Genomic DNA, 15002 nt, shown 5'->3' with positions numbered 1-15002 from the left:
GGGAAACAGCCAGTACCATAAACGTGTTGTTTGGCACATTGCTAAATTACATGAAGTCAAGTATATTTTGTCTGAAAACATTACTTTAATCGAGCGTAATAAACATGGATATTTGAATAAATGAATTAAATATTATATGGATGAACAAATGAACATATAAATAAGCATTACGAAACGGTATTATTCTGAACAACTGATTAATAAAGTTGTTAATTGCCGATGAAAACTATTTTAATATAGTCTTAACACTCTGGGATACTGCCAAGACTCATTTAATTTATGTTAAAATTACAAGTCATTACATAAATAGAGAGGGGTAAGATCTCATTAAGATTTAAGAATATTATAAAAGTATCTCAATATAATATTGTAGATGAAAAGTCATCTATATTTTGTAATATTGCCAGCGAAGTATATCAGCAAAGACGTCCATCAAACCTTATCAATGTTAGGTACAATCACGTCAATGTTACAATTGATGTTACGAATGAACTCGTTTATTTGATTTTCTACAATTTAACTTTAAAGGTCATTTTTTTTTGCTTATCAGTACGAGTTATATGATATCAATATTTTCACTCACTATCTTACCTCTTACATAGAGGCAAGATAGTGTGCCTAGCCATTGAAGCTTGCAAAGTTTCTATTATATATTTACTTTCAAGCCATAACTAAAATGCGCTTATGTTTTTACATGTATGCAATGATATTTATGTACTGTTATAAGTTATAACTTATGAAACACTAATTAATAACACCATCTTAAATAAAATTACAAGAATGTAGAGTTTGTAGGAGAGCCGTTGACATTTATCTCTTTACAGACTAATTATCTGCCCTTAATTACTTTAATAAATGCTTATCCTCTTATGCAGTATATATCTTACTGTGTATCGTGTTAGTTATACCACTTTTTTTTAATTTTCTTGATTATTGGTTCGTAAGTTTTCTCTGCTTGAATTAGGATAATACACAACAAAACAAGACCACCCCTGACCCAGGTCAGAGCGAACAGCTAGTATATATATTTATATAATAATAATAAAAACCTGTACATGACAAAATATTTATGTGAATGTGAATGTCGTACCTAGCTAGTTTGTGAAAAGAGATAGTAGTTGCAGGCAACATTCCGAAACGTGTGTTCAATGACAAATTAGTGAAAATAGTTAACTATTTCAAAACTCATTTGTATTTCGACATATTTAAACCAAATTAATTTTTTTAATTGTTCCCTACGCCCCACAGATAACACTATCCTTCGCTTAGAGATTATCCTTCCAATAGCGTTCCGCGCTGGTGCCGTACACATATTTAATTGAAAATTCTACATAATATTACAAGTACCTACTCATTACCGTTATCATATTACAGCCACAATACATAGTTTAAGTGTGACTTGTGTTCAATTGTTTATTGTTATTAATTGTCAGAATTGATAATCAATTTGATGCTACGGCGATTGTTAATAAATTATACTATCGAATGTTGAAGGACGCGAATCGATTAAAGTACCGTTAGGTTACTGCAAATAGAAATAACATATCAAAGTATACAATAGTTTCCGATTTGTATTCATAAACAAATCCATTATTTACGTCGTAATGTATGATACATTACTTTACCTCAATCATGGGTATATAAGCGCGGATAAAGGTCTATTCTTTTCCTATTACTGCAATAAATCTAATTTATTGTATGAATAGTTACATAATAAAAATTTGAATCATTGTGAATACATACTTTATATTATAATGTTGGTCCCTCATTGTTCGATAATGTACAAAAACAATCTAAAATAGCTGAGATTACCGCCATCTAGTTGAAAACGTGAGTATTATGAGACGAGGTTAAGTCATTACTCATAACAAATTCCATAATTTAAAATGACGTGCGCGTGCGCCGTATTTGACTTGTTTATTTCGAGTAATAAAGGTAGATGGCGTTAGTATTACAATTTTTTAAATAATGATGCTATTTGTCGATTCTATTATTTATTTATGTGAGGGTATTTGATACGATAAGGATAATTATTGGCTTAAGTAGTAATTTTTGCTTGTCAATTGTTTGTACTGATAGATGTGTAAATTTTATTTCATTTTATTAAAACTTTATATAAAAACATAATACAATTATAAATTATTAGAGGCTATATATATAAAACAAAAATTTAATCGTTATTAATATTGTTTATTTAGTACAAAAGTAAATACCGTACCCGGAGTAGGATATAGCAAACAGACGAATAACGATAGGTAGACAGTGATAAGGAGTTCTTGTGTATTAAATACTATTACTTCAATCAATTCTTATCAATACGTCGTGTAGTGCAGCGAGGGTCGCAGGACTCGATTCATCGGTGACACTTGACAATGTTCCTTCTATTTATGTGATATATATTGTAATTAGTTTACCCTCGTGCGCGAATAAGTGTCGTGTTATCTCTGTTGATTGTTATCTATTTAGAAGAGCATGCGGACGCGTGTGTAGTGACTAGTGAGTGCTGGAAATGCGTTCATGGTTCGATAATGCCAGGCCCTCTTCGTCCTCCGATTCCCCAGAGCGGCGTCCGCTTGTGTTACCCATCAAAGTTCCGAGGAGCTATGGGAGCGTCCTCCCGTATTATAAGTTCGTAAGAGACACAATCAGGGAATCCATGTATAATGAGGTACGATCATGGTTTATTAATAATGCTAAACTTCTCAATTCTCATGCTTATCATAAATTATTTAATACTAAAAAAGACCAATATCCGAGACGCAACAAAGAATCTACAATGCTCAATATGTATTCGTTTTATAATTCTTATGTTAACAGACTATCTGTTTAATAATGTTGTGAATTGATATTACTCTTTAAACACAGCATTGCGTGTATATTGTATGAGATATAGAGAAAAATGGGTATTAAAATGAAACTAAAAAATAAAAATACCTACACCAATGACAATTCGCTAGCCTAACTTACTATAAGCTTACTATTTACAGTCTATCTTTATTTTTAATTTAAATGAATAATAACCTTTAAGGAATACTAAAAGAGGAAATTAATAACCGACCTGTCCATTGTGCGGTTCAGACAAGAGCTTTTTTCGAACAAAAGCTTCTTTGAGTGTTGTATGAAAATGTCTGATGAAATTATTAAATATCGGACAAAGTACGTGGAAATTTACTAATTTAACAACCGTTATAATGTTCTATGCATGTAAAAAGTATAAATTTTTATTACCCTGCATTATTACCCAGGTAGGTACATTACTAATATTTTAGGTGTATTCAAGTTAGTTCCTAATTCAAGTATGACTACGAAGACAAACTATTCTATTATGAAAACAGCTCCTGAGTGTCTTGACTATTAACTAATTTATATTCCACGCGATTTAATTTAGATTGCACGCGGGGAAAACCATAAGTCGCAAATAGTACAAGACATATTTAGATTTTAGAATGTGAAAGATGTAATTATTGAGTACATACATATAAATTGCGTTTGAAACATCCTCAGGGTTGATAGCATATGTTAAATGTAAATATGTAATGACCCTACCAGATACTTATCGTAATCAGTTACCGGTTAAACAGTAAACCATATTATCATTATCAACCCATGCTTTATAGACCCCGTGTAAATTATGGCTATTTGTTCAGCGAGAATATTTTCCATGATACTGAGCATATTTAACGAGTATATCCTAAAGCAAACTTTGAGGATCATATAAATTAACACAACATGGGAAGCGCTGTGACCATCAGCATTATAATCTAGGCCTTTCTTGGATAGTGCGGTCGAAATTGTAGAGTGAAAAAATAATGCCTCCAATGCATTGACATTATAACGAAAATGTTTCGTGCCGCGTCAATTATCAGGACTTATGGACAGGTTTGATTAATTATTCTCTATTAATTATCTATGTACTATAAATTATTATTAAGAGACCTTTTCAATAGTAATTATTAAATAACATTCAATTGTTAAAGCTATGTAGATACAGCTATAAGATATCCACGTAAATCCAGTACACTTAGATACATTTTTTATATTTGAAGTACAATAAATTTCTCATTTTTTTAACAAATAAACATGATTCATTTTGATGAATTGATGTTATTGCAGCATTATATTTTATTAGCTTACATGTGTATGCGCTACTTTAAAGCTCCTTCAGAGTTAACTGAGTTCAATGACTTATTTCTTTCACTGTAAAATAAAGCTAAACGGGGGCGGAGCTCTAGCAGGATAATATAATGTGTTTTTGCGAACAGTTAACAAAAACAGCATCCGATGGTCTTTTAATTTGTTTGCGACATTGATGATTATTCTTTTGTTAGTATTAATTAGTTGGGTTTTCAAAGGAAGAATGACTGGCCTATTTAAAAAGAAACACAATTTGTTGTTTTGTTACACTTTAAATCTCATGAAAGAATGAAAAATAAAAGACACAGTGAACGACTGAACGTTACAAAACAATTCGGCACACTGATAAACAATGTTTTTAAAGTTTGCTAGGCATTTGTAAGCATATTTCAATTTTCTCTATGAAAAAAAAAATACTTGTATGCAACATAATAAATTATAACTTCGCTTCGTAGTCAAAAGCCACGTTGATCACGTGATAAACTCAGCATGGCGCTTGACTGGGCGGAATCCTGTAACCCCGTTAGTCTTTTTGCCTCGATTGCATCGCGGATCTTAACCTTGCCTTTTGCCTTATTTTTACATCGTTAGATAGACAAGACAGGTTATGCTTTATAAACTTATTATGCAATATCGATATGCTTTATGATATTAAAATATATATTTGGAATATTCTTGGCTCTTTCAAAACATTTTTCATATTCTTGAAAAATCAAATGTTCTGTTATTATAAAGTAAATCGCACCGTACTCGATTTTATGATTTGTGTTTCGGCAATTTATAATTCAAACTTAAAAGAACCAGGAAGTGATCATTTTGGAAATACTACGAGTGATGACGCTTCAAGGAAACCGGAACATATTGCGTTTTTTATACTAGAAACCAAATCACGATTATGCGTTCATTAAATTATCCAAATTCTAACAGAAATAGCTTAATAACAAGTATAATTTTTTTTATGGAAAAAGAAAACTGTTCCAGTTAATGCTAATATGCTTACGTTTTGTCTAGCAGTAGACATATTCAATTAATTATTATTTATTTAACATATGTTTACGCTTTGTTTATCCATGTAATTTTATTTTATTCAGCGTAAAAACACGATTTAAAATGTTCTATGGGAAATAATTGTCTGTGTCGGAGGGGAGGGAATCGTCCGTTGGTATCCACCTCGCCGTCAAACCGCTTGCATAGCGTTACCGGTCACTCAGCAACATGGTGCCCTCGGAGCGAGCCGCGCACTACAGTGCCACCGCGATCCTCAAACGCCTCTCCTTACAATCGTATAGCACGTATTCCTTAGTACGTATACCCTCGCATTCATTCATCGCCGCCCTATATCCGCCCTGAGACGCGTCGCGCTGTAAATAGTATCCGCCCATCAGTATCACTCGAGACGAGTCGTGTTCCCCGCGGATCTTAGTCACCAGTTACGTCTCTCGTCTATCTGTCACGGGACGCTCGCTCGCTCTCCTAATAAATTAGTATGCGGGGATACGAAACGCGATGTTCGGTTCACCGCAATTACCTGAGAAAAAGACCAGTGATAATGAGTACGTTCATATCCGATGTCTCATTGCAAACTTACATAAACCTAGGAATGTGTCTCGGCCTCCCGCGTCTTTGGAGTCCGTCCTGGAAACGGGTACACCGTCGGACAGAGAGTGCAGTCCATCCGCTTCGGAGATGTCGGATAAAACTATTAGGTCTGAAAATTCTGATACAGCACAAGTGAGTGGTGAAGAAGAGGAACCGCCGACACGTCGAGCTAAAAGCAACAGCATCGCGGTAGCTACACTGATGCCACCGTCGATGCACCACAACAAGAAACGGCGACCATCCTTTCTGCACTTGAACGTCGGGGGCGGTAACGAGCATTTCGGCCCGTTCAGCGCGGGGACGCATCTCAACGTGCCGCGCTTCACGGTGACGGCGCCCCCAGGGGAAGGCCACGGCCGCCGCCTGAGTCATGGATTCCCGTTTCATGGTTTTGCTCTTCGTCGCCACTCTAACATGGTCTGCACCAGGAAATATTGCCGGTGTGAAAGTTTGCAGTTCTCAGTAAATAACATTGCATCCTAGGAAAAGATATGTTTACTAACTTGAGCATGATCACAATTTTTAATGCGGTAAAATATAATAACACATACGATTCAACAAGAAAATAAAAAACAAGTCAATCGTTAAGTAATTGAGATTTTAGATGCTCGTTGAAATGACTCCACGTTTTATAAATATTTGAAACGTTTAATCCTGCATATTTTAATAATTTATAGAGTATGCTTGTGATATCGCTCGTTATCATTATATCTATATGTTATGTTCATTACCGGCATTGTAGGTTGTGCCGTGCAAACGTACTTTGTGTTATATCCTTCAGTGCTCTATTTATTGCATACAAGCCTATTTCTAAAAAGTGTGAATTTGTTTGAAATGTTGCGTCGAAGTTTGCAAGTTTCTGAGGTGTTTCCTATCATACATTTCTAATACAAACGAGAAGTCCTGTTATATATAATATCCTGTGATTCATACGTTATTTCATTTGGCATGTCCGCCTGCTAACTTAATTTTCGATACCTTGGTGATGTGGTACCTAATACATTATGTTGATTTTGTCTGAAATGAGTTTCGTTCTTACTAATTTTCTGTGTGTTAATAACGTTTGATGTTTTGTTCTTATTAGTTTGTTATCTTATTTTCTCTTTGTTTTATTATGACACATGTAATAATATGTGATAGGAATTTTATTAAGCACAAATATGCGTTAGCAAATTATATTACTTTTTTCATTCAAAATAGACTTACTTAATAGAGTTGTTTTTTGCAAAAATAATACAATAAAATTTAGGAATAAAGAATTTTCGCTAATTACCTAATGAGTTGACAAACAGTTAAAAAATAACAACATTATAATTATAATGATTTTCCTCGATAGCTGAGTTAAAGCATTATTGAGGAATATTCAGAGAATAAGTGGCATTGAATATAATTAAACGTCGCCAAAATATTGTATAGTCACGATTTTGTTATGTTTATGTTCACTAATATGTTTCCGCATCAACAGAGCCTCCATCGTAGCGAGTCGATGGTGTCGCTTGCGTGCTTCAAAACGCTCTCCCAGCTGATCAATAACGATGGCAACGAATTGCAGAACTTCCTCGCGGCCAACAAAAACATCAATGTCGACGATAGAGATGAGGTTCGTATCGTCCTTATTATAATTAGCATCAATATTTAAAATTATTCTCTATCGTGATAAAAATACACTCCGAAAATTCGAAAGACCAGTTCCAAGTAGTATGGATTAGATTTACTATTGTTATTTGATGCATTGCGATGCTATTTATAAACGATTATTTGTTTTGTTGTTTATTCGTAGCTGCTTATGCATATCTTTTTAGCATATCTTGCTACAATTTAAAATAGTCGATGATTAATAAAAATAAACACATTATAATCTTTGCAAACGAGTCCTTCAATTATGATAAGGGGGAGATTTTGATGATAATATTGAATATTCATCGATGTAGAATGGTACGACGGCGCTCATGTGCGCGAGCGAGAAGGGCCGCGTCGACGCGGTGCGGCTGCTCGTTGGCGCGGGCGCGGACGCGTGCGCGGCGGACATGGACGGTTGGACACCGCTAGCGTTCGCGGCGCGCGCGGGACACTTGGCCGTCGTCAGGGAACTTCTGGATGCCGGCGCTGTGGTGGACTCCAGGGATTGTGTAAGTTCAGTATGAAACTTGGTTGAAGACGCCTTTTCTGAATGGTAGGGAAAAAAATTGAGTTTCTGATGAATGAAGGTAAAGGTGTCTTCTAGCAACACGCACGGGCACCATTTAACTGACCTAAATAATTATAATAGAGCAATGACCAAATTGTTCTCTGGACCGTGCACTCGAATTTCTGTATTTATAATTAAGGTGGAACCCTGCCAAAAGATCAGTGACATTCACACATTCTTAAATCCCGTTAAAATATAGGTACACATGCACAAACGTTACAAACTCTTTTCATAAACAAGCTATTTATAGGACAATGGATTATTTTAAGCTGCAACGTGATTGTTGTTGAACTCTTAATTACCAAGCATTAATTAATGAATCAGGAAAAAACAAAAAATATAATCATTGATAATTCGTGAAGGACCAAATCGTAATACATACATTGTTCATGTTAGAAAAAAAAAATATTTTCCAGGAATCTCTAATCTCTTAACTATGAACAAAGACGAGTTTAGTCTTTAAATTTTCAATCCGATATTCCTAATTAAATAAGGTACATATTTTGCAAACATATGAATCTATCAATATATGTATCTTATTTTGAATAGGGAAACTGGACACCTCTTATGTGGGCTGCATACAAGGGACATGAAGAAATAGTTGGTTTGCTGTTGGAGAAAGGTGCTGAAGTACATGCACACGGGAACTTTAATATCAAGTGAGTTTCATTTAATATTAAATACAGACTACGCATTTTCTATAAATAGCTGATATTTTTGGACACCACTTTATTTATTTAGTGACTAAACTAGGCTCATTTAAACTAGTTTTAGGTAAAGGTCATTCAAAATGAGTAATAAAATAATAATTTAGTACGATCTAAGGAGGCTGTTAAGAATAGAATTATCATTCTCATGCGTAGATATGTTAGTATGACAATTTACGTCCAATCTGTTCAAGTAATGTAGATTATTATCAATATTTAATCGACAAAATATTGGCTTTAATATTCTTGATAATCAGCTTGAGCATATGTTATTGCATATTTCTTTTAAACAATGCAATTCGCTACTTGTTCCATTTTGGCTTTTAAGAACATAAACATAAATTAATATTATAAACAGGAATGTTAAAATATATTTAAACTAACCTTTTCTCATTAGATCGTATCAGCTGAATAAAATAAAACTTAGTTTATGTCATTATGTTTTATAACAGCAGTCATATCAAGATAATATACTCGGTATCTATAAAGCTATTCAATCATCCCTTCTCATTCATACCAAACAATGCTGGCTCCGTGCCAACACTTTAAGCGTAGTTATTATTGTCATCAGATTGTCTCTTGATGATAACACTGCTTTTCTTCGACATGTTGTTCTCGACAGCTTGCATTCTCAGCAAAATTATAGTTATCTATGATTAGAAACTCATAATATGTAAATTAGAAAATAAATATTAGGTCTTACCTATTTAGTAAGTGTTGATTAATGTTTCACTTTAAATTATAATGTTGAAATAATATTTAAATAGAAATTCTGCCTTATTTCTCAATACTTTTACATTGTTGACAAGTGGCAACCAATCGTAATTGTTATTGGCTGGGGTGGGTGTGGCTTGAAGCTACTATTGGTTGGCATTACTTTTCGATCGCACTTAGTATCCTTATTCCTCTTGTATTTCAAGAAATTTGTAAGCAATAAAATTATTTGCTTAGCTGGCCAGAATCAGTGGAGTTTACAGTTTTAAATATTTACACTGATTCGAATGTCGCTTATAGATTGAATTCTTATTGATAACCTTTTTTTATTCATTTACGATTTTATTATCACGAATGGTGCATATTTCTACTTAAAATAAAAGTTAATTATCTGCATGATTGTAATCGGCTAATCCAACACAATACGTATGTACTATAACATAGTCTACGCGTACACAGTATACAAACGGGTATACACTTCCAGTTCGCTAGTATGGGCGGCGGGGCGGCACCACAGCGGCGTGGTGGCGCGGCTGCTGGCGGGCGGCGCGCGGCCCAACTCGTGCGACAAGTACGGCACGTCCGCGCTCACGTGGGCGGCGCGCGCGGGGGACGCGGCCGCGTGCGGCGCGCTGCTGCGGGCCGGCGCCGACCCCAACACCTCGGGCATGTACTGCTGGTCGCCGCTGCTGCAGGCCGCGCAAGGTGCGTGACGTCACACTGATGTTTTTGTAAGGGATATGTTGTTAGGGAGATTTATGGAACTGCTGGACGCCGCTGCTGCACGCTGCAAAAGGTATATTTCGTCAAAGGCGACAAAAGTTTTGCATTTATTGCGTTTTACCAGATAGATGCTTTATTAGATTTTAAATTGAAATCTATTAGTCAATTCATTAGTGGAGTAAGTTACATCTACGCTTAAATTTTATAAACACAATCTTTTCCTCAAGAATTGATCAAGGAAATCAATTTGAAATTCCTCTAATTTTACGTTTGGGCGCGTCAGGCATGCCATAAACCCGAGTTTGCTTACGTATGAGCCATGTTATATATTTTTCCTTTTAAATAGATAATATTATGTAAAATTAACAAGTTACTTAAAAATTTTATTCCAAGAAATAATATTAGACTTTCAAGGTCATAATTTAACGATATTTTCAATAATATAATTCTAAAGACGCAAAATATTATTGTTATTATAAATAAGAGGTAAATGATTTATTAGTCACTAAACAATGCACGTAAAGTATGTGCCATTGTCTTTAATTGTTTTGTCACCTCGTAAACATTATATTTTATTAAATTCATATAATTGTTACTTATGCTTATTATCATCGTTGTTAATGTTAAATTATATTACGTTATACACTTACCTGGCAGTAGTTTTCACGCTATAAAAGGCTTACTTTTCAATGGGGATAACGATAAAGAGATTACGTTGTTTGTTAGAACAAACAATGTGATAGTGAGATTGTTACTGCTAATGATATCCTTAAACATACGCGACCTTTCTAAGCTATAAATAGCTGTAACTATATTAACTATTTGTATGCATTAGCGCTAAATAAACGTGATTAAGACTAATTTTTGTCTGAAACATTTGTTATGCCAAAACATACAAATCATTAGCGATGATTGATGTCTTGGCACGAAATGGAGTCATAACCTAGATTAAATAGACATATTTTATAATAATTATACAGCGTGTGACATTTGCCAGCGGTAAATACTATTTGCAAGCCTGAAGAGTGTTTAACGTGAGGTTATTTAACGTATGAAGAGGTACTATAACGTTGAATTAGAAGTGGTGTTTCCGTTTACGATCAACATTAAACTCATATAGACGTTTACGACCAAACCATTAGTCGATACGTACACATGTCTATAAAAACCAATGAAACGATAAAATAATTATTAGATACTGTATGTGATGTTTCTTGCTTGTAAGTTATTGAAACTAATAAAAATGTGAAAATGGGTCGTTAACGGAATTGATTTATAAAGAGGTCCGAGAAGTAAATAAAATATGAATTTGAAATAAATCTTTGAATATATTATAACAGTAAACCAAGCTGAAATAATACCTCACTTCACTTTCAGTGTATTAAATTAATTAGTTACCCTTCACGAGCGTTAGCCCATGTTTAAATTTAACTATCCACATCGCTAACATGAGCCGTTCCTTTGATGCATCTATATGCACGGTTATTGGGGAAATTTCAGAATCTACTGAACTTAGTTTGAAAATTATTTTATCTTTAGATATCTTTACTAAGTTGCATATCTCCACAGAGTAACACAGTCTATTTTTTCCCCGGGTCAGTTCTTCCTAAGTCGGAGCAAGCATCTAATAGACCATAATTACAAGTCTTTTAACCCATTGACCACCGAGCGGCCCGATCGGGCCGAGACACAATAGATTTTCTATTGTGTCTGTGATCCGAGGACTGACGGATTAAATTACAGTTCTCTAACAATATGCCATAAGATAATATTCAAGGTAACATTAACTAAATATTTTCTTACAGGTAACCACTTCGAAATCGTCCAAATGCTGCTCGAATACAAGCCCAATGTGAACGCTTTAGATAAAGATGGGAGCACCGCTCTGGCGATAGCTTGTAAGGAGGGATTCTACGATATCGCATTGGCGCTCATTAATTCCGGTGCTTATATAAATGTCCAGGTAAAATTAAATAGTAATTATAATATGTTTATAAAGTTTGAGAGGGTTGAAAATGGTCTCACACAGAACTGGCCATTTGTTATCAGATAATAATGTCTAAACACCACATCATAGAATTGTGTCCATATAATGTTTTATAGACATAACAAATTGACGTAAGGTATGTAATGGGGGCATAAAAAAGAAGCAAACATTGTCTGTACTAATCTGTAAGTCTTTTCTTATTAGTAACCTACTAAACTAACATTGAATTAACTTCCAGGATCACTCAAAGGACACACCACTTATACAGGCAGTGAAGGGCGGATATAAGAACATAGTAGAGGCTCTGTTAAAGAAACACGTAGATGTAGACTTGCCAGGGAAGGAGAAGAAAACCCCAGTGTACACCGCGGTGGAAAAGGGCCATGTGGCCATATTGAAATTACTTTTAGCTTCCAATCCAGATCTAGAACATTGTACTATAGTATGTATCTCTTTTTTATTTCTACCTAAGAAAATTTAATTTAGGATGAATAAATTGGGCAGAAAAGTTGCTAACATACTAAATTCTAAGCAATTAGTTGAAACATAAAATATTGTGATACCTATTCATAATATTATGTAATCGTATCCTTTCAAATCAAAATGGCTTATCAATTTTATTAAGATGTTATCATACTTTTTTTTTCTTTTATTATGGTCGTTATAATTTTTCAGACGGGTGACACGCCATTACTCCGCGCAGTCCGATCTCGTAACGCAGAAATGGTAGCTCTCTTGTTGGAGCGCAAAGCGCGAGTCAACGTCGCTGACAATCGCGGGGATACAGCCTTGCACGTGGCTATGCGAGCGCGGTCTAAGGTATAACTTACTTTGTAAAAAAATATTACTGTAACAAAAAAAAATTGGTTGTTTGTAAAGTAGGTTTACGATCGAGATGTTTACGTGATAACGTCTTATTGGTGGCAGCGCTCGAGATGAGACGGGAGATCGGTCCGTCTCTCTCTCGTTATACCTGCGATCGCGCTCGTGAGGTTTTGGTGTGACACGAGTTTCTGAACATGTCACCCGACTAAAACGATTTTAAAGACGTTATCACGTCAAAACTAAGATTTTTAGATAGAAAAAGTTTTGTACATAAACTGAAAACTCACTACTGTTTTTTAATTTGCAACATCGGAGCCCAGGCGGATCCGTGTTACAAGTTTGAAATAAACTTAAATTCAGTCTTTAAATTGTCTTTGCAATATAATTTTATTTAAATAAAATTGCTAAAATTTTGCTTTAATGTTAATGTTATTCTATTTCTTACAGCATATAGTTGAAATACTCTTAAGGAATCCGAAGAATAGTCAATTATTATATAAGCCAAACAAACAGAATGAGACGCCATACAATATAGACATGAGTTACAACAAGACAATACTGGGGCAAATATTCGGGGCACGCAAATTGAATACGAATGAAGATAATGAGAATATGTTGGGGTATGAGTTGTATAGTGCAGCGTTGGCAGACATGTTGTCTGAGCCGAGTCTGTCTGTGCCCATTACGGTGGGATTGTACGCGCGATGGGGATCCGGGAAGTCATTTTTGCTCAATAAACTTAAAGGTAAGTTGTTTTGTCGCACAGTGATTTGGGAACTGATGTCATTTTATTATTTAAAGACACATTCCATTACATAACTTTACAAAAATAAAAAAATGATTTTATTATTGAGAATCATTAAAGGGACCCTATTACTAAGACTTTGTTATCTGTCTGTCTATGTGTCCGTCTGTCACCAAGTTCTATCTCTTGAACCGTGATAGCAAGACATTTAAAAATATCAGATAATTTGGTTTTCCCTTGCCGCTATAACAACAAATAAAAATAAGAATAAAAATGTTATTTTTTAAGGGGGCTCCGATACGATATTGGTAACACGTTGAAATATTCACAGAATCTTTAGAATTCACACAAAAAAAATGAAAGAGAATAATTTAAGTTTTCACGTTTTTAACCACAGAACAGTAAAAACATATAGAAGTGTGATGTGGGCGTGGCCCACGTGTCAATAATTAGTATAGATCACCTAACTTGCTCTCAGTTGTGCGCAGAAAAATATTTGAGTTGGTTGTCAGCTGTCAAACCTTTTTTCCATATTTATTCATTAATTAGGACGTGTTGTTCGGTATTAGAGAATGATAGCAGACGAAATAATATCAGCAATGGAGGCATTTCATACCATCGGTAAGTCTTATTTTTATATATTTTACATATATTTTATGTTATAACTTCACTTGTCGTAATTTGTCAAAATTGTATACAAATATCTAGTCAAAATGAACCTTAATCCGTAAGAAATTAGTACTATAATAGATTGAACAGCAAACAAGACTTTCTGGAATATTATTGCAATAAACAAACGAATTTCGCTTTAGTGATGCTTGTGGCGCATATCGACAGTATCGAAACTTTAGAAAAGACAAACATTATAAATATTACATTTTATTTTATTTTTCCTTAGCTTTCATTTGTCCAATTTATTTATAGATTTCCCAAAGAGGCTAATTTAAAAGAGAAATGGATGAATGCAACGTGACGAGTTAACTGGATGCCGAACAGCACTAAGCAGTCTAACAAAGGCCACCGATACAGCAAACCTACGGCATTTCCAAGATTTAAAATAATGCATATTTTCTGTTTGTATTTTGTAAATATAGATTAATACTATTCTATTCCGTTTTTTATTTAATAATAATAATATAAAAAGACGTACTTAGTGGTAATAAACATACTCCAAAATGTGACACACTATACTATATACTCATATAATAGAAAGAAAAAAAAAATACACAAAAAATATTTATTTGTGAATTATCGATAACAAGGCTGACATCCCTCAGGGCATAGCATCAGATAAATATGAAGTTAATGTCATTAATGTTGAGTGACACAAATTTCAACCTTATCTCTATGTGTTGAGGTTCAAAGTTATATCTATCGAAA

At 34.3% G+C, this 15002-nt stretch overlaps 1 protein-coding gene across 1 annotated transcript in view; it reads left to right on the top strand.

The window, feature by feature from the left end:
* Positions 1-5511: 5511 nt before the first annotated feature.
* The window catches only part of Arms (Ankyrin repeat-rich membrane spanning), a 33735-nt gene continuing 24244 nt past the window's right edge, over positions 5512-15002 (top strand). The window contains exons 1-9 of the mRNA XM_089699297.1: positions 5512-6150; positions 7199-7333; positions 7665-7862; positions 8471-8580; positions 9827-10047; positions 11871-12028; positions 12291-12494; positions 12728-12871; positions 13325-13622. Coding sequence (XP_089555423.1) covers positions 5641-6150; positions 7199-7333; positions 7665-7862; positions 8471-8580; positions 9827-10047; positions 11871-12028; positions 12291-12494; positions 12728-12871; positions 13325-13622 — 1978 coding nt within the window. The 5' untranslated portion in view covers positions 5512-5640. The remainder of the gene's footprint in view (positions 6151-7198; positions 7334-7664; positions 7863-8470; positions 8581-9826; positions 10048-11870; positions 12029-12290; positions 12495-12727; positions 12872-13324; positions 13623-15002) is intronic.

Source organism: Colias philodice, chromosome 9, assembly GCF_061535455.1.
Source record: "Colias philodice isolate Cphi_HAF_F1 chromosome 9, ilColPhil1 Martin Lab GWU primary, whole genome shotgun sequence".
NCBI classification, from domain to species: Eukaryota; Metazoa; Arthropoda; class Insecta; order Lepidoptera; family Pieridae; genus Colias; species Colias philodice.
Note: the sequence above shows the minus strand (reverse complement) of the source record. Positions and strands in the feature narration are given on the sequence as shown.